This window comes from Antrostomus carolinensis, unplaced genomic scaffold (genome assembly GCF_000700745.2).
Source record: "Antrostomus carolinensis isolate BGI_N321 unplaced genomic scaffold, ASM70074v2 scaffold49702, whole genome shotgun sequence".
NCBI lineage: Eukaryota > Metazoa > Chordata > Aves > Caprimulgiformes > Caprimulgidae > Antrostomus > Antrostomus carolinensis.
Genome location: NW_010301149.1, coordinates 588 through 19,965, shown reverse-complemented (window position 1 = coordinate 19,965; position 19,378 = coordinate 588). Strand labels below are relative to the sequence as shown.

Here is a 19,378-nt window from a genome sequence, read left to right as displayed (position 1 = left end):
TTATAACATTATGAATATATATGTCAGTCATCTGCATCTTTTAGCTCCCAATACTTCTTTTCCTTCCTCTCCATGATTTTCTAATTGACATCCATATGTGCCCTCTATTTCTCTTTTAATCTTATTAATGGTTTTTGATCCCTTTAACCCCTCCACCCTGGCTAAAAAAAATTGTAAGTTTGTTGTTTGTTGGGTTTTTTTTAATCATCCTCTGTTTCTTGCTCTAATTCTCTCATCTTTCTTTGCATCTCCTTCCCTCTACTTCCCTCTTAAAGAAGTCCATGAACCAGGTATGTGACTTCTGAATTCCTCTGCGTCAATCTGAAAGGGTTATTGTGTGCTGGAAATTCAGTTGCACTTGGCGATATCACAACTGGGTCATGTTCTGAATTGGGACAGAACAGAAACTTTCTAAACAAAAACAACAATAACAAAAAAAAAAAAAAGGAGGAATGCCTTGTTTGGCAGCTATTCAAAATTATTTTCTTTATTTAGTTGAAACAAAATATTTTGTTCCAACTGGTTTGGGTTTTTTTTCCCTCTTTATGGAAGATTTCCAAATTTTGAAATGGAAATTTGTTTTTAGATGCTTCTGAAGCATTGACTTTATGGATGAGATATATACAGTGTAACTCAAGAACAAATCTGGAATGAAAGATTGTCACAAGGCAAAAATAAAAAGGAAAAATTTTTTTTTAGAGATGTTAATATCTGTGCAACCTTTTGTGGTTGTGAAAATGTTTCTATTTTTTTAACCAATATCTTAGCTAAATCTACATCAGTTTTGAAATATCTCTTTTTTTTAACCAAAATCTTAGCTAAATCTACATCAGTTTTGAAATATCTTTTTTTTAACCAATATCTTAGCTAAATCTCCATCAGTTTTGAAATATGGAAATTTAATTGAACCTATGGTTTCTGTTGGAAAATGATACCAGTAACTCTAATATTATACTCAGGAATTCAAAGATGGTGGAAGAAAGCAGATAAAAATCAAATATTAATGACAAATTGTAACTTGCAGCTTCCTTACACCTTCCACCAGTAATAATTTCCTCTGCTCTGTGATGTGTAATAATGAAGAGAAGAGCTAACTGTTGCATGAAAAATGTAATAACATTTTTTGTAAGTAAATACCTCAATGGATAAGCTGTAAAACAGCCACTGACTGGACTCAAAGCCATCCTCACGCTGCTTAGGGGAATGTTAGAATGTTTATTATCTGGAAAAGCAGAAACTGAACTTGCAGCATCCTCAAAACTGTCTGTGGAAATGATTCTGTGATGTTTGGAGGAGCTTTATGAAAGCAGTCGCGTCCCAGCAGCCGCCCACCCCAGCTATGTCACTCTGCTGTCCACAGAGGCACATCAGCCTCTTCATTGAGATGAGATCCGTAATTTTTTGCCAGGGCTGAAGTGAGGGAGGTGAAAACTGTCTGATTTTTGCAATGACTTAACACTTCAACATTCATCCGGGTGCTGCTTCTCATTTCCCTTCTGTTCTCGCCGCTCCTTGTTTCACATCCTTCTCTTTTTCACCGTATCCATTCCCGTCTGTTCCCTGCTCCTATAAGGTTTTTCTGACCTTGGTTTGCACGATTTAAAGGTCACTGCTACTCTCCCTGCTGCTTCGCTTGCCTCTGGACCTCTTTCCTCTGGTATTTCTTGAATTGCTACTCACTATTTGAGTGTTGATCTCAAGCTTGGACATCTAAATGAGCTTGAACTTTGTGCAAACCGGGTGTTAACATAATCTGATTAACAATAAAGCCATGCTTACTGTCTCCCCTCATTTTCTTTTCTCTCTGTAACATAAAGCATAACAAAAAAAAGGATGTTTATAAAGAAGATGTAAATATAACAAGCTTAAAAACTTTTATGTCAGAGGGAAACCATCCTGGCTTTTCATATCACTGTATGATTATTTAGTTTCTCTCTTATTAATGCTCTCTCTGTCTAACACCTCTAAGTCACAGCCTTGGCCTGCATCAGTTCAGGGCTGTTGCTGTTGGGTGATTTAAATGCTGATGGTTGATTTAAATACAAGTCAATATTTTGGTCAACCAAATGGCACTTGATTTATAACATTATGACTATGTATGTCAGTCATCTGCATCTTTTATCTCCCAATACCTCTTTTCCTTCCTCTCCATGATTTTTTAATTGACATCCATATGTGCCCTCTATTTATTCTTGCTCTAATTCCTTTGTTTTTCTTTGCTGACACTTTCCACCTAACCAAGCACACGTGTGTGACCTCTAAATTCCTATGTATCCATCTGAAGTGCTCCTCTACATAGGAATTGGAAAATGTTGAAGAAAACCCAAGTCATGAAGAATCAATCCATTCTTACGATGCCCTCAAATATTTATTTTCCCTATAGAAAACAAGTATAATTATTGCAGGTAACTGAAGAGTTATCTTCTAAAAAGGGTCAGAAGAAACATTTTAGTGCTCCTGCAAACTTGTAGGGCTGTGGCTATACTGCAGCCAGGGCAGAGCTGCAGAAACACAAGCTCTTAGGCTTGTAGGTATTGCCTGCATGCAGGCTCCAGCAGCAAAATCAAGCCCTGTGCAGAGATGAGTATTTCTAGAGCTAAACCTGTGGAAGATCTCAGATGGTGGAGCTTCAGATGCAAATGCAGAGATACATTTAAAGCCTTATTTCCTCACGGTACCTCTGGGATCCCCATACCTGCTCCAACAGCTCCAAGGGCGTGTGTATAAACACAGGTTACACTGCACACACCCAAAACTCTCTTCTTGGGCATGTTTTCTTTCAAATTTAAGGATCACCAGTGTTACTACCATTGCCCACTGCATGATTTAAATGGTTGCAGTTCATCAACATTCAAATTCCTTTTAACTTTCATTTCTATGGCATCCCCTCCCTGTCTACTTCACACCCCACTGTAATTACTCTCCTTTTCCACTCTCATTAACACTCTCTCCCTATAACCTAGTCTGCAAATGATACTCCTTCAACCCCATCTTACCAAAGTTTGAGGTGATCCCCTCCTGAATAACTTCTAATTCTTTTATCTTCCTTTCCTATGTTTTTTTTTTTTTTTTTTTCCCTTGACACTTCCTACTAAATGAAGCCCCCCCTCCAGGTATGTGATTTAACTTCTAAACTCCCCAGCTGTCTGTCTGCTGGGACAGTGTGTGTGTGGGAAGCGAATAGGAGGTGACAGGAGATAACAACCTCTCTGTTAACCATCGTTTGTAACTTGCACGCCTTTGAGGTTGTTGGTTTTATAGTTTAATATTTTTTTTTTTTCTCAGTAAAATGGAATCAGCACTAAGTAAAAGGAAAATTACATGTTGCATGAAAAATTTACTAAAAACTAGGGGAACACATACGCTCTTGTGAAAGAGTAGTTCAGCAAAAAGTATCCCTGTGAAATGGGTTAAATTCTGCAGTGTGATATGAGAATTAATGTTTCTTCCCAAAGTGAAAGCATTGTTTCAAATCTCAGGGCAGAATTTGACCCATCGACTGTAAACAGGGAATATAAAGACTCTATTTTTGCATTATTTTTATGCCTGCTTTGCAAAATATTCAGGTGTGTGTGTGTGTATGGCTGAAAAGCAAAAATCTGCCCTGCAAATCCGCATTGCTGATCGATTCTTGCTTTGCCCAAAAACCCCCAGAAGAATGAAATGTAAGACCTGCACAGACTTTTAATGAACCTTTTCTTCCTATGAAGTAATCCATTTGTAATTCTACATTGCAAATGGATGTGAAGAACAGCAGTAGACTTAGAGAGACATCCACGTTGTCTTCAAGGAATAAAATGGCTTTAGCCATAGATTTGGAGAAGAGAAGCGAGCTTCTCCGGCAGTTAGCTGCACACTGGTGATGAGTTACAGCAGGTATCTCAATAGACTTCCAAAGCACATTGTATTTATTTCAAAAATCTGAAAAACTGCTGTAGAAAAGGATGGATCTAAGAATGCTTTGAGAGTGCTGACTATGTTCATGTGCATATTTCAAATCAAGGTAAACCTCGGTACACTGTGCTCTCAGGTTGTGCTTTATGTCATATAATGCTCCTAAGTTGTTGGGTTTCTTTATAAGCACTGCATTATTATCATAAATCTGCTTGTTTCACCTGACTGAATCCTTTCCTGTCCTGTGACTTCTGTTTATATGCTGTTTCAAATGTAATTAATTTATTTTCTCTCAGGTTTAATGCTTAACTTCATCCCCTTCTCCCCTTCTCCTCTCTGCCCCTCCGCCCCTTTGGCTCAAAAGCTCTTTTGGTGTGTGAAATAACAGGTTTCTCGTTCTCATTCTCTTATTTTTCCATTGCACCTTGTTCCATGACACTTCATACCTGAAGTTCATGAGCCAGGTATGTGACATGACTTCTGATTTACTCCACCTAGTTGCAACACAAATGTGTGTTTGTGAGAGAGCTGAGAACAGGAGTCTTGGGTTGGTAGAAGAGAACTAAACAAGAGAAACAAATAACCACAATGGTCACCTTGCAGCCCTTTTCTCCTTTAATCTCCATGCTTACTACTACTTTAACCTTACAGCATCGTTAACTTCTGGCAGGCTCTTCAGATACCTTTTCTCCTTGCCTTAATTCACTAATTCCTTTATTTCCCCCCCCCCACCCTTCATGCATTCCTTGGTCTCTTTCTCAGGCCTCCAAGAGCTTTAAATATCTGTTCTGTCTTCTTTTTTTTCCCCTATTTTCCTGTCTTTCCATCACTGCTCGTACCACGACACCAGCAGAGGAAGCCCATGAAGAAGGTATGTGATGCACCTGCAGACTTTCACCCTTTTTCTCTTTCAGTGCTGGGGAAACAGTGTTAAAAACACTGACCTTGTTCAAGAGCAGAGAGAGCATGGGAGGGAAATGTTCTCTCTGAAGGGCTTTGGATGAACATGGACAAAAGGGCTGTATGTTTGCCAAATTAAATCACCAAAAAGGTGTTTGTTTTTTTTTTTTCTTCTTGTTTGATCTCTGGAGAATCCAAAGTTGCCAGCGTAGCAGGGGGGACAGTTGCTCTTAGGAGAACAGCACTGGTTGTGGATTGACTACTGTACTTCTTCTCTTTTGCTTTTTATCCTTCAACCTACAGCTGATGAAGAAGGCGAATACTATGATGGTAGCTCAGTGTTGCCTTAGGACAACAAAGTCAGCTTTCTAACACCTCACTCTTTTTCTTTTTTTTTCTGTATTTGTTTTTGTTCCTCATTTGATTTTTCAACTCAGGAACTGGGCCAAAACATCTCTGCCGCAAAGAATTGCTTACTGTGCAGATCCAACCACCCTTGGGGGGGGTCACTGTTGTATTGAGAAGCCTGTACCTCCTCACTAGGATAGCAGATGGTGAAAAACAAGCTCTAGGAGCTTGCTCTGGACTTGTCTTTTAGTTGGAACCTGTTGTGTCATACCTCTCATCAGCAAACCTTCTCTATCCCCCCAAAATTAGAAAACTATCTCTTAAATCCCAGCAGCTTGCTTGAAAACGGAGCTGAGCCCTGCATAGACGTGCCTTCCTCACCCAGACTTTAGAAGGTCATGGTCTTCAGGCCTGAATCTACAGATATTTAAACTTCTGCTCCAGCCATGCACTTAAAACTGTGCTAAACGTCAAGCATGTGAATAAATTTATCCATACTGGTGGGGCAGGCCAGGGGCTTAAGTGTGTTTGGTTTAAGTGTTTGGTTGAGTGGGTGCTTGAGCACATGAGTGAGGATAAGACTCGTGTAAAGGGACCAAATCTAAATGTCTGCAGGGTCAGTTTTTCTCTTGTATGAGGACAAGATAACTTGAAGCCCCTGGGCCAAATTCAAAACCAGTTTAAATGTATAGAAAGACTCTCATGGACTTTTCCAGGCCTTGAAGTAGCTGGGTTGTGTTCTGTCTCAACCCCTAGAACACCTGGCCAGCTGTTTCCAAAGACAAAACCCAATTCCACTTGAAACCACTCTGCATTTTCTGTGTTTCCTTGTTTTGTTTTTGTAGATTTTTTTTTTTTTTGGTGTGTGTCCGTTTGTTTTAATTTTCTTGCTCACTTTTCAGGCTTTTTTCTTATTTAGGGAAATACCCCGAGGACCTTTCTGAGCCTCTTTCTCTCCTTCTTTTTCTCTCTCTTTCCTTTTATTTTTAATAGCGTATTGATTTTTATTTTTTTTCTCAAGGACACACTGTGAGTTAAGAGATGTTGCTTCTGAGAAGTGGGATTAAGGGAGGGTGTGTAGGGATTTCTGAATGAAGTAAAGGCAGTGCAGATGGATTAACAAAAAGGGGGAGCGCTGTGTGAATATCTCATGGATCGGGCAGGAGAAAGGGAGGTTGTATTTATGGTGGTGTGTACACTCCCTACGCTAACCCTTTTGGAAACCAGAAACTCAGAGACTCTCTAATCACCAGGGCAGTGAACTTGGATTTCCAGTGGTTCTTGCCTTCTTTTGGCAGGGTTGTATGTGGGGATTTTGTCACAGCCCCATGGTACGTGGTCCAAATGACCAGAACGTCAGTCAAAATCAACCACAGGAACAGGAATTTACTATGACAATTCCTGCTTGCCAACAAATTTTGGCCCAGTTCCTTGACTTGGTGTCTTGAAAGAAGGGGTATTTCAAAATAAATCACATCCCTGGGCTGCTTTTGGTGCATACAGTATGGACCATGCTGGGTCATGCACTGCAAAAGATAGATTTATTACTGTTTGAGGTTTGTTTTTTTTAAAAAAAGGCTTCTATTTCTTTGTTATCCCCTTTTTCTGGTTTTCTGGAGGTACCTTTAAATATTCTAACTACAATTTTTTTTTTTTTTTATTTCAAGAACAATTAACCTGAATTTTTCTTTTTATTTTTACAATTGTTTGTTGGTTTGATTAAGTTTCAAGTGCTGATTTGGTGGCAGCTGAAACCAAATTCACACAGTCATTAACAGAAGGGTGTCAATCCTGACAACTCAGGTCAACAAACAAACCCAGTAATTTATTTTCTACTTCTTTTTTTTCCTTCTTCTCTCTGAAGTGTTACTAACAGGCAGCTTTTAGCTAAACAGGAATGTTTCTGAAAATTATCTGGGTGTGATACAAGGGAAGGGAATCCTATGGGAATAACGTCCCTGGGAGACTGGTTAATTGTGATTACTTTTCCTCTCTTGAGATAAAAAAAAAAACCCAAACAACTGATATAACCACTGTGTTAAGAAGCTCACTGACTATTTGAAAAGCAAAAAAACTTTAAAAAAAATATTATATTAAAAAAAATAACTGAAGAAATATGGAAGCACGCTGCTGGCTAACAGTATTCTCTTTAGGAAGCCACAAATTGCTCCTGAAAAAGGAGTTCTCTAAACCACTTTTCTAATGACACACTGGTTATTTTATTAGCATCGCTCTGGCATCTTGAGGCCACAGCTGAGATGATGTTTTGGTAGGCAATGTTGGTGCAGTCAGCGAGGAAAATCTAGTCCCTAAAATTTCATTTTTTAAATTGGTGTGGGGAAGTGTGAGAGAAAGGAGAGGTTGGTTTCTCTCTCATGTCTTTTCTCTTGATTATCTCAATAAGGTTGAGATAGGTTGCCCAGAGAAGTTGTAGATGCCCCCTCCCTGGAAGTGTTGAGGGCCAGGCTGGATGAGGCTTTGAGCAACCTGGTCTAGTGGAAGGTGTCCCTGCTGCTGGCAGGGGGGTTGGAACTGGATGATCTTTCAGGTCCCTTCCAACCCAAACCATTCTATGATTCTATAATAACCCATTGCCAGCCACTTCCTTGATTTTTTTTATTTTCCAACATCCTTGCAACTGATGTCTCCACTAAATATTTTCCACTATCAATTTTTGGTTATTTCTTTCCTCTTATAATGCTTCATTTTATTTTCTGTTCCATTTACTAGTCCCAATTTTTGCCATCAGTACTTAAACAGATGGATAAAAATAAGCATTTTGGAAAAATAGAATATAATAGCTTTCTGTATCATGATATGGATAGCAGGGCTTGTGTACCCACTTCTGAGGGAGCCTGTTTTTACTTTTACTTTACAAAGCTGGTTGTTTTTACTAAATTCAATAGGCTGTGAGCTTTTTACCTCAGTTCCTCCCACCAAACCGACACAGGGAGAGTCTTGTACTGCAGTATCCAGCAGCATCCATGGATGTTCAAACGTAGTGTGTGGTTATGAAAGTCAACCTGGGTCCCTGTGAGACTGGGCCAGAAAAAACACATAGATTTAATTTACTTCTGTGGGAATAACAGTGCTGAACTTACTGGCATGACACTGGAGTTAATAACTGGAGTTTAAAAAGCATAGCAGGGAAGGGGACTGATCACAAGCACAAATGTTAAGCAAGTAACTCATAAGACAGCACATTTCTGAGAGCCAGGGAAAGGTCACTTGTTGTAAGGGAAGACTTTTAACTGCCAGAGGACCCAAGTTGACAGTCTGTGATGGTTTACCCTGCCTATCAGGGCGTTATACCTCTCCTGGAGATGCAAAAATCATTCCCATTAGCACCCATGGGAATTTTGCATGTACTTCAGCTGGAGAGGATGCTGGGTAAGAAGAGGATGGTCTTTCCAAGCTGTGTTTGAGGGGCACCACACAGTGCAGAAGAATAAGCACCTTCCTCATGGCACCAAGGTATCTCAGGGACTCTAAGCTATGCTGGAAGTCAATGAACCCGAAGAAAATGTGTCATGAAGCTTTTTCCCTCCTGGCCTCCACGTGAGGCATTTGAGCAAAACTAGCAAAGCCTAGTTATCATTGACACAACTGTGAATTCAAGTTAACTTTAGTGAAAGAAGTGCTGATTGAAAAAGACAACATTTTCTTCTACCCTCCAGCCCAGCTGTCCTCCTTAGAGCTTTGGTCAGGATGGTTTGAGAAAAAGAATTTATCCTTTAGATGAAACCATTGCCTTCCAGATGCTACGTTTGGGATTTTTATACAGTCTCTTGACTCTTTTCTGCCAAATTCTGTTTTGAGGGTAAAACCAGATTCACTCCTAGCAAAAGGGGTATGTGTATTTCTTTTGGAAGTGCTTAAAAATTAACCAGTTTCTCTGGGATGTTTCACCTAAGATTAAATTTCCCTTCCCTCCTTTTACTTTAGCAGCTGGCATGATCTCTGTTGTTCTAACTGTTCTCCCTCTTTTTCCCTTCCTGTTTTGCTCCATATTTCCAAACACAGAGGAGAAGCCCAGAATAAAGTAAGTATGAGGAGCAGGGAGTTCAAAACCCTGGCATCATTTTCTGATCTAGCAGAAGCCCTTAGATTGTCTAGTAGGCAAATGGCCACTAGAAATGGCCTTTATCCAACCCTCCCTCATGCAACATCCAGCTGTTCCTGCTTGCCTTTCCAGGATGGCTGCTTCTGCCAGGGGATGTCTTAGCAGTAGTTATTGGCCAGGATCTTAAGACCAGTTCTTGATAGAGTCAAAGGGCTTGTGAACTGTCCAAGATAGTCACCTCACAGTACCCCAAGGTGGAGGCAGCACTAAATTCCTTGTAAGAAGCCATGGCTGGGAAACAACTACCCATCCATCCAGGATCGCTGACAGTAGGAATGATGGCAAACATTGGGCTGGGCTGATTTGAGCCTAACTAAGGTTTCCTATGGACCTTCTGCCTTGGGGCCCCAGGACTTTCCCTTCCTGCTCCCCCAGCTGCTCGGGGGCCTCACTGGCCAACATCTTTCTGTGTGGTAGGGAATGACTGTAGGCTTTGGGAATGAAAAGGGTTTTTAGAGCTAACTCCCTGCCCCACATGACCTTCCACAAAGGACAAGAGTCCTTAGTGCTATTCTGGAGTAGTTTTCCATTGACTTGCTGTTTCACCCCTCTGTATCTCCATCAACATTTCTCCTTGTCAGCATCATTCCTGAGGGCAGGTCAGGTCAGGACGTGCTATTTAAAAAGCTGCCTGCTCTTTAAGATGATTTTTTTTTCTTTTTTTTTCTTTTTTTTTCCTCCTGTTTTTGACTCTCTGCAGACTAACTGCTCCTAAAATACCCGAGGGTGAGAAAGTAGATTTTGATGTAAGTATTCTGGAGACTGACTGTTTGTCTGTCTGTACCTGAGCCATACACATGTGTGCAAACCCACATAACTCCTCATGTATTGGATACTGCTGAGGAAAAAGCCAAGGACAAAAGTATCGATGCTTTGCCACCTCTTTCCAGTGAAAGGCTGCTCTCTGCTCCTTGAAACTCTCTGGATACATCTGTTGCTAAAGTGATTAAGCTAAAATGTTAATTCATGTATTTCTTTTTTTTTTTTTTTTTTCTCCTTGAATCTTTGAAGCCAATAGATGAAGAAAGGAGAAAGTAAGTGGTTTAGAACCTCTGAGATCTCCTGTCCCATTGTTGTAAATGGTTTGAAAGTTGCAGGTTGAAATAAGCAGGTTGAAATTTCTCATCTGTTGCTGAGAAACGTTACCAAAAATGACAACAGAATTTTAATAATAAACAGGGATCCAAGTACCTTCCTAGAGAGTTCGTAGAAAAATGAAGAAATTCTGGTGTTGAAAATCTCCACAGAAATATCTGCTTTGTCCCAAAATGCAGGAACATTTTCTGGGTAAGATTCATATGCCAAAGTGAAGAGGAGGCAGCTAAGCAAAGCCAGGGGTAAAATAGAGTGTAGGGGAATGGGAGATGTGGATTCTGTTCCCTTCTGGGCTCCTGACTGTCACCTGGATGAGTCTCTGACTGTCTCTGACCTGTATCAACAGCCATTTAAACTAATCCCATCGATTTCCATGAATATCTGCAGACGCTTTCTGCTTTTGTTTCTCTGTGTAGGCTGGGTGCTGTGAATGTCCAAGGCATGTTCCTAGAGCAACACAGGCTGGCTTAATGCATTTTCCTCCTCTTCTAGGACATCCAAAAGAAAAGGCAGAACAAAGACCTGATTGAACTGCAGGCCTTGATTGACAGCCACTTTGAAGCCAGGAGAAAGGAAGAGGAAGAGCTGGTTGCCCTCAAGGAGAGGATTGTGAGTCCTTGTACTGCCATTTTTCTGGACTAGATTGAGAGATCCTCTGTAGATGAGAAGTTGAATCCATTAGTTCACTGTCAGTTTGGCAGAAAGCTGTGTTGTCATGTACAGCAGTGACTGTTCAAGTCACCACCAAATGGCTTCTCCCCACATCTGTCCCCTCGCTCAGCCCCTTGTTTTACATCGGAGAATTGTGCATGAGACCCTTCTGCATGTTCTGGCAAAGGAGTAGGTGGCTCACTCTCTATGAACCGAAGTCTTGGTGGTGGGGTGTAATACTGGAGGTATATAAAACCACAGTGGTGACTCAACTCCTCTGCCACTGCTTCTTGCAGGAGAAGCGCAGAGCTGAAAGAGCAGAACAACAGAGAATCCGGGCCGAGAAGGAGAAGGAGCGTCAGGCAAGGCTTGCGGTAAGTGTCTTTGCATCTCTCTCCTTGTCTCAGCATCAAAATGGAGGAGATCTCAATAGAGACAGAAAAAAACCCTACAGGTTCTGCCTCTGTCAGTACAGAAAAGAAATTATCACCCTCTTAAAGCACGGTCAGGACACAGGAGTTGCCAATTCTCATCAACATGCTTATCTGATCACGTTCCCTGCAGTAACACTGGCTGCTGGGGAAGCTGTGAGTCTCCCCTAGAGTAACTGTCTTCTGTGTGTCACACTCCACAGGAGGAAAAGGCACGGAGAGAGGAAGAAGATGCCAAGAGAAAAGCTGAGGATGATCTCAAGAAGAAGAAGGCTCTGTCCTCCATGGGTGCCACGTACAGCAGCTATCTGGCTAAGGTAAAAAGCATGGATCGATGGAAGAAACAAGGAACCATTAAACTATGGGGCTGACTGGGAACAGTCTTTATTACAAGTTGAGGAAACATCTCACCTTTCCTTCTTCTGGATCCCTACCATCTCATCTTAGGTGCTCTGTCACTGAAATAATTTCATTTAGCCTGAATGTCTGCAGTCTGATGTTAATTGCTGTTTTGAAAATAGGCTGATCAGAAGAGAGGGAAGAAGCAAACAGCCAGAGAGACGAAGAAGAAGGTCCTGGCAGAGAGGCGCAAGCCCTTGAATATTGACCACCTGAATGAAGATAAGCTGAGGTAACACACTTATCCTGATTTACTGAATGTAATCTGCTGAAATTTGGTTTTACTGTCCTGGAGTCTTCTCTAAAGAAAAAAAAATAGGGTAGAGGAGTTGGCCTTTCTTGAAATTCATCATGGCACAATGTTAAGAATGGAGAGGAAATGGGGATCTGGGGGACTGCTGAAGTGGTTCTGTAGCCATCTAGCTGTGCTCCTGGCAGAGCTCCATTAGCTTCTCTGGCTAATTAGGATTAGCCATTTACAGGACTAAGTACAAACTTTAAACTCAGCTCTGAGATTAGTTGAACAAACCTACAGATTGGTATCTGTAGCATTCTCAGGGGTGAGTTGAGCTGCTAAGGTAGGAGTATGGATCTCCACGAAGGCTGGAGGCTTGGGAACTGAGTGCTCTGGTGCAGAGCAGTCATCAGATGGTAGTCTGGAATCCACACCTTGGAGTTTACACATGATTGAAATGTGAGATTGGCTCACCTCAGCCCTGAAACAGATGAGACTGTGCGATGGCAGCTGCTCTGCTCATCTGAGTGGCCTTCAGAATCCTCCTTCCTTCTTGTCTGATTCCCCTGGACTCTTTTCTTTTATGAAGAGTTAGGGAGAAAATTAAATGTGTAGGAAACATGTTAGTGTGTGACACGTGCAAGAGTGCAAGTCTAAAAGGTTCTTGGGTGAGAAGGTGAGAAAAATGTGACATTGAAAATGGTGAGTAGCTGTCAGAGAATGGAAAGGGTTTGCAGGAAGATGTGTGAACTGCATTAAATAAAACATAAAAAGCCTCATTACTAGTGAAAATACATGATGTGATGTGTTTCTCTCATCTTCCTTTCCCCATAAACACACAGGGACAAGGCTAAGGAACTGTGGGACTGGTTATATCAGCTGGAGACTGAAAAGTATGACTTTACAGAGCAGATCAAGAGGAAAAAGTACGAGGTGAGTTCAGAAGCCATTTTGCTAATGGCACTGGGTCCAAAATGTAAAAATATCTGTGACTTCTCTGGCAAAAGCCATGTGGTGACATCATTTGGGTCTCCAATGCCCTTTTGCAATGTCTAAGCAACAAGACAGTTGTAAGGCACTCCCCTAACATACATACTTGGACAGTTCACGTTTTAGGCTGAAATTGAGAGACAACTTTTAAGGTTTCCAGTGCCCCAGGGAAAGGCAATCCCAACAGAAAATGGACTCTCCACCCTCTGTCCAAACACATCTTGGTCATTCTTGTTTATCTCTAGGTATCTGTGACCTGAAAATATCAGTAACTCAATTCACTCGTCTCTGTTGTAAAGTAATATTTTTAAACCCATCTTTGATTTCACACTTGAATTTTCTAAGTTTTATTCCCATCCCAGACAGACTCTCTATGGACTGAGCCCTCTGGAGTCACTGAAAACTGTCTCCAGACTGAAATGTCTATGGTAACTGAATTTGGACTCATTTCCTTCACAGTCACAGGACAGGGCTGCACTCACCTACATCAGGTTTCAATGGCTGAGATATCCTACTGGATCTCTCCCCATCTCGCTCTCCTTTCAATTCCCAATCACACAGACACATGCTGACAAGGAATGAGCAACACCAATGTAACTATCTCAATCTCTCTTAGATTTTAACACTGCGTTGCAGGCTGCAGGAGCTTTCCAAGTTGTAAGTACAATGAACTTGCCTGTGTCACAGCAGCAGCAAAGGCTACCAAATGCATGAGCCTGCCGCATGGTCAGAGGCCAAGGTGCCAGACAGAACCTGGCACTTGGCTCCAAGTGCAGAGAGAAAAGAGAAAACTGGATCTTGTGTCTCTCCCTCCACTTCCTTTTTCTCTCCCATTCCATTCTTTAAAAAGAGATGAAGCAGTAATTTAGGAAAAGAGTCAGGGTCCAACAGGGATGTGGCTAAAGAACAGAGCATGCAACCAACTCAGGCCATCACTAAAATAATCCCTTATCCAAACCTCTGGTATTATGTGCGTGGGCGAGTCACCCTGATGTACCTGTGCAGAAGCTTAGGGACTTCACAGGCTTTAAGGCTTCACTTCACAGCACTTTAAGGCTTGGACTTGACAGAAAAGAATGCTATGGGGTTTGGAAAGATCCTCCACCTTGTGGCCACATGCTTATCCAGATCCAAAATCTTGGAGAGGGCTAGCTTAAGGATAACAGGTCAACTGGGTTTGGAACAAGAGGAGTTAAAGCAGTGCCAGGGGAGAGGTACCTGGTAACAAAACCTCTGCATAAACAAAGAGATGGGTAGATGCTGATGAAAAGCGAGGAGAGAAAGTACAAAGAATGAGCAAAATAGAAGGAAAATGCACAGCTGAGATGGGAGAAGAAAAGTGGAAGGAAAAAAGGAAGATGATAGGGAAAAAAAGTGAGGAGAAAGGTAAGTGAAAAGAGCAAAGGGAATGAAGGAGACACAAGCAAGGATGCAAGGGAGAGACAAAGGAAGGGACTGGGACACACTGTTCTTTAGCTCTAGTGTCTGTTGCTCTTTGGTGCTTCTTTGGAGAGTGAGTTTTATAGTCACAGTCACAAGGTTTTCAGTGAAGGTAAGTTTGAAGTCATTGGGTCAAAGTGAAGACAGCTGGTTCTCCTCCACACTTGGGGGAAAAATACTCAGTTGCAAAAAAATAATTTAAGTTATTGCTGCAGATATTAAAACTTCCATGAGTAAGTACAAAAGCAGCTGATCTGCTGATCTTTCCTTCCTTGTGTTGTCCTGTTCCCGCTGATGTTTCAGTCTCTTATTTTGTTTCTGTTTGCCATGGAAAGACATGAACCAGGAAATACCCGTTGTTGGGCCAACCTCACTGTATGACTTTAATTTTTTTTTCTTGTTTCGCATGCGGGGAATGTCAAGTGCCACTTTAAATATTCAAATATTGGGTCATCAGTTCTTGGAGCCAGTGGAGAACTTTGAATTACACCAAAAGCAGAAGCAAAGCAAGTGCATTGCATCTTGGCAAGTGCTTATTTCCACCGCTGGAAAATTAGGTAGAACCTTGATTCAGTTACAAATGAGAAGGTGAAAGGCCAAAAGAGGGCTTCTCTATCCCACTCTTGTGGGCTTTTCCAGTACCTGAGCTGGTAGAGCCCCAGGATTTCAGTAGTGAGTCCAAGGGTATGGGCCAGGACTGAGGTGCTAAGTCAGGCCATAAGGTGCTCATCCTGTGCAAGGTAGGTGTTTGTTTTCCCATGCCTCAGGTTGAAATGTGCAGTTTACCTATGGCTGAACAAAGATAAGCTCCGTCTTGTAGGACATACTCTCTAGTGGCTTGCAGTCATCAACAGAGCTTGGGAAGGTGTTCAGAGCCCCAACTCCAATTTTCCTCTGTGGTTACTCAAGCTCTCCTTAATTATTTTCTTCTTCAGCCCCTTTAAAAGTTGCCTTTCTTATTAGATGAATGGCTGGGAAGGTGGTGACTGCTGCAAGCTCCTCACCTCCAACCAACAAAGGTACTCCAGCAAAATGGGTGATCCATCTTCCATTCTTGAGGTCCCCATCCAAACTCCACTGAAGCTCTTTGAACTTACACTGTTCTGAATGTGTAGGAGTAGGGGAAGAGTGAGAAGATGAGGTTGACACCTACAAGTAAATGGGGCCGTGTAAGTCTTGACAACCCTTTTCACCATTTCCAGCTGGCCAGAGTGATGTTCATTCTGGTTCACTTGCCTGCAATTTGACATGTGAGTTCACAGGATCGATTGATTTGTATACATAGGAACCCTTCTAATAGGGGTTATAAAATTCCAGCTCTTCTTTCCCTTGACATATGAAGTTGGCTTGCAGATTTATTGCCAAGGAGCAACATTTCTTCTCCTTCAAGCATCGGTGAGGTTTTTATTTCAAAGGAAGTATTAATCCCTCCCATAGGCACCTGCTTCCAGCACTTCAGCAAGTCAAACTCCCTTCTCTGTGAGGGAACAAGGTTTCTTTATCTCTAAAATCCCTGGTCATGTATGTTGTTTGCAGATTGTCACCCTCAGGAACCGGATCGATCAGGCTCAGAAGCAGTAAGTACCGATATCCCCTTCCTAGCTCCTGGCTTGGGGATATCTTCTCAGTGTTCAAAGTAGTCGCTTCAGCCTCAAAACCGACATTTTCTGATTGCAATGAAGTGAGGCTGGAGATGGAAGCACACCTCCCATCCCGCCTCACATTGAGAAAATGAAGGGGAAACTGAAGTGAACGTAACAGCTAACAAGAAAAAAACACCAAAATCATCATGTTTCTTCACACCATGTCTGCAAAATTTCCATCTGCTTATTGCTGGGGTTTTCAAACACCTGACCGAGGTGCTTTGAATACTTCAGGGAATACAACCCTTGTTTACAAAAGGTAAACAAGTGGTTGCTAAGATGATGAGGAATGGTGTGTAACAAGACTAACATCATGGGATTACTGTTGTGATTTCTTTTCACTCACTCATCTCTCTCCCACTTTCCTTCCCCACTAAGACATTTACTTCGTTAGATTTTTTGAGTCTGATATCTTCAACTATTCTAGGTGTTTACAGTGAACTCATGAGAAACCAGGGCTAGCAAAGCCTGGGAGCTAGGGCATGTAGAAAACTAATAGGCACAGAGAAGGACCTGCAGGGAAGCAAGGGAGGAGAGCTCTGCAGTGATGGGATTTGATCTTCACTGTGCTTCTGTATTTTCTTAGCAAAGTCATGCCAGGAATGAAGTGGTGATCTTCGGTGACATCTTTGGATGATAGCAGTGACCAGATATTGCCTGCCCACTTCCACAAGCCACCCTGCCTTATCAGATGAATGTAACAGTGGGAGCTCAGTTGTCCGGAGATGCCAAACATAAGGCTTGACCTTCCCGCGGTATTTTAACTGCACAGAGCTGTAGGCTGATGAACCTCAACAGAATGTGCAGCTGCAGAACGATGCCGTGGTTTGTCTGGGGGCTGCTGCTCTTCTGAGGGGCACTACCACATCACCCACAACAACCAGTACCATTACTGCATGCTTGTTCCCCCAAAAGACATGATAGTCTCTCAGGACATCATTTAAGAACATTGCACTGAGAAACCCACAGCTCCAGAGATTGTTATGGACTTAAATTTCTATCCACACTAGACTCTATCATTCCAAAGCAATGTCTGCTCATGTGTTACACAAGGATCAAGTGATCCTTTGGCTTCAGACTTTATTAAGTCTCCTTAAGCACACTCTAAAGGTTAGGCATAACATCAAACATCACAGGTGCTTATGGAGATAAAAGGGCTCTGCCTTCGTTTGAGGAGCTAAGCAGTTCCTATAGTGGGTTTTGAACCTGTGGAAAGGCTGGCAAAAGGGACACTGAGATGAATTTAAGATAAGCAGAAAACATTCTGCTCTCCCTCATGTAAAAGGTCAATTTTTTTCTAATAGATCAAGTCCCACTTGGTCAAAAGGTAAAGTATCCACTACGTGTACGTCTGTGTCACTGTGCTACATCCCTCTGTAAATATGGTTAGTGCTCTTGAACCAATCCATGGGGCAGCACCACAGAAATCTCCCCAGATGTGTTGTCTACATGTTTTTCTGCTCCCCAGAGGAACCAGTGGTTCTGAAGAAAGGCCCTCTGTTGATAACAAGGTCCCACCACCTCGTGTTTGGCCCCCAACCCCATGCTCTGCCATGTCAAAGAGCTGCCCCCAGTTTGCATGTGCTTTGGTTCAAGAAGCAGCCTCACCATCGTGTGTGTGAGATGGAAAGGTTTGGTGGTGTGCCGAGCCCCAAAAGCCAAGGTGCTGCCTATGGGAGCTGGTGCAGAATCTAACCTGACTAACTTCACACCTGGCCCCTCTCTGACTTCAGGTGTGCCTGCTTCTCAGTCAGAAGGTAAGTGGCTTGCATGTAGGATTGCCCTTCTGTGTGCAAGAAGATACTGTTTGGAGAGAGTTTGTCTCAGGTGCTTTGTGTGAGGAGTGTAGCTGGATGGCTCCCACACACACCATGAGCAAGACTGATATGAGGGGAGGCCCAAAAAGTTGTTTGGACTGTTTTGGAGGTTCTTGTTCTCATGATAGAAGGCGGAAGCTACTCTGCCTTTGCTAGAGCAAAGTAATTCTTAGTTGTGTTTAAATCATTGCTCAGCTTTTCACCTCCACTACTAGAAGACCAGAGCATCTGGGGAATTTGACCAGAGCTCCCTGATAATGAAGAAATCTTCTACAGAAACAGCTCTAAATCCTAAAATCCTGATCATAGCAGATTTGAATTCAGAAAACATCAAATCTGTGGCTGGACAGGCCCGTCATTTACTTTTGAAACCACCTGGACTTCTGTCCTGATCATGCAGGAATCTGGCAGGGTCCACCTCTTTCAGGCACGCACATCCTGCCCTTTCACTAAAAGCCTGAGGAGGAATCTCCTTCCACAATACCGACAATATTTTTCTCAGGATGTGCTCTATGTGAGAAGTTGAAAGGAGCTCAATCCTAATCTGAGAGTCAGAAATGCACAGCGGTCACAGAGCCCCACTGCTTCCATCGTGGTGACACGTTTTTCTTGCCTTTTGTCTTGCAGCAGCAAGAAGGCCGGAGCCAAGGGCAAGGTTGGTGGGCGCTGGAAGTAAAGAAGCAGGCAGGATGGTCCTTAGTGGCGTGCCAAAACCTCGCTGGTCTCCTCTTTCTTCCTTCACCAATCACTTGTGTTTCCATGCCTCAAAAATCGCAACGTCAGCCTGGGTTGGCTATTGCTGCTGCTTTTCTTCTTATTCTTCTTGGAGGGGTCTGGTGGCTTCCTCAGTCAAAAGGAAGCAGGTTCGCTGTGAAACTGAGGTGACTCCTTGCTGGCATCTTCAATTCCGCTGAGCATGTCCTTAATCCTCCCGACACCAGCCCTATGCTGTCCTGTAGACCGCTGTGTACAAATCTCTGGGTTTTGTAAATAAAGCATGACCAGTACCTGCTCCAATGACAGCTCTCTGGAATGGTGTTTCATACTTCATTTAATGGTGTCCCATTTTGCAAGGATTTGGGAGTTGGTCCAAATCCTTATTTAATATCATTTGATTCAGCTCGAGATCAGGGAATGAGGTTCAGTATAATCAAGAAAGACCCAGGATTGGAGGCCACCATAGAGGCAGATAACAGGAGCTGACTGTGTTCTGGGGGAGCTCATAATCTGGATGCAAAATGTAGTTGAAATTCACTTAAAAGTTTGAGTGATAAATCATAGAATCATTGTGGTTGGAAAAGACCTTTCAGATCATCAAGTCCAACCGTTAACCTAATGCTGACAAGTCCACCGTTAACCCACGTCCCTAAGCACCACATCTACACGTCTTTTACATATCTCTAAGGATAGTG

General features: G+C 42.3%; 1 protein-coding gene across 1 annotated transcript; it reads left to right on the top strand.

Moving 5' to 3' along the window:
• Window positions 1-275: 275 nt before the first annotated feature.
• Window positions 276-18,979, top strand: TNNT3 (troponin T3, fast skeletal type; the record flags this gene model as incomplete). The annotated part of the gene is made up of 12 exons (XM_029083854.1): window positions 276-290; window positions 3,102-3,113; window positions 4,748-4,765; window positions 9,166-9,184; window positions 9,966-10,011; window positions 10,853-10,969; window positions 11,308-11,385; window positions 11,646-11,759; window positions 11,964-12,073; window positions 12,919-13,009; window positions 16,043-16,083; window positions 18,594-18,979. Coding segments are annotated over 12 exons (710 nt in total), but the record flags the coding sequence as incomplete, so codon positions are not given.
• Window positions 18,980-19,378: the final 399 nt, after the last annotated feature.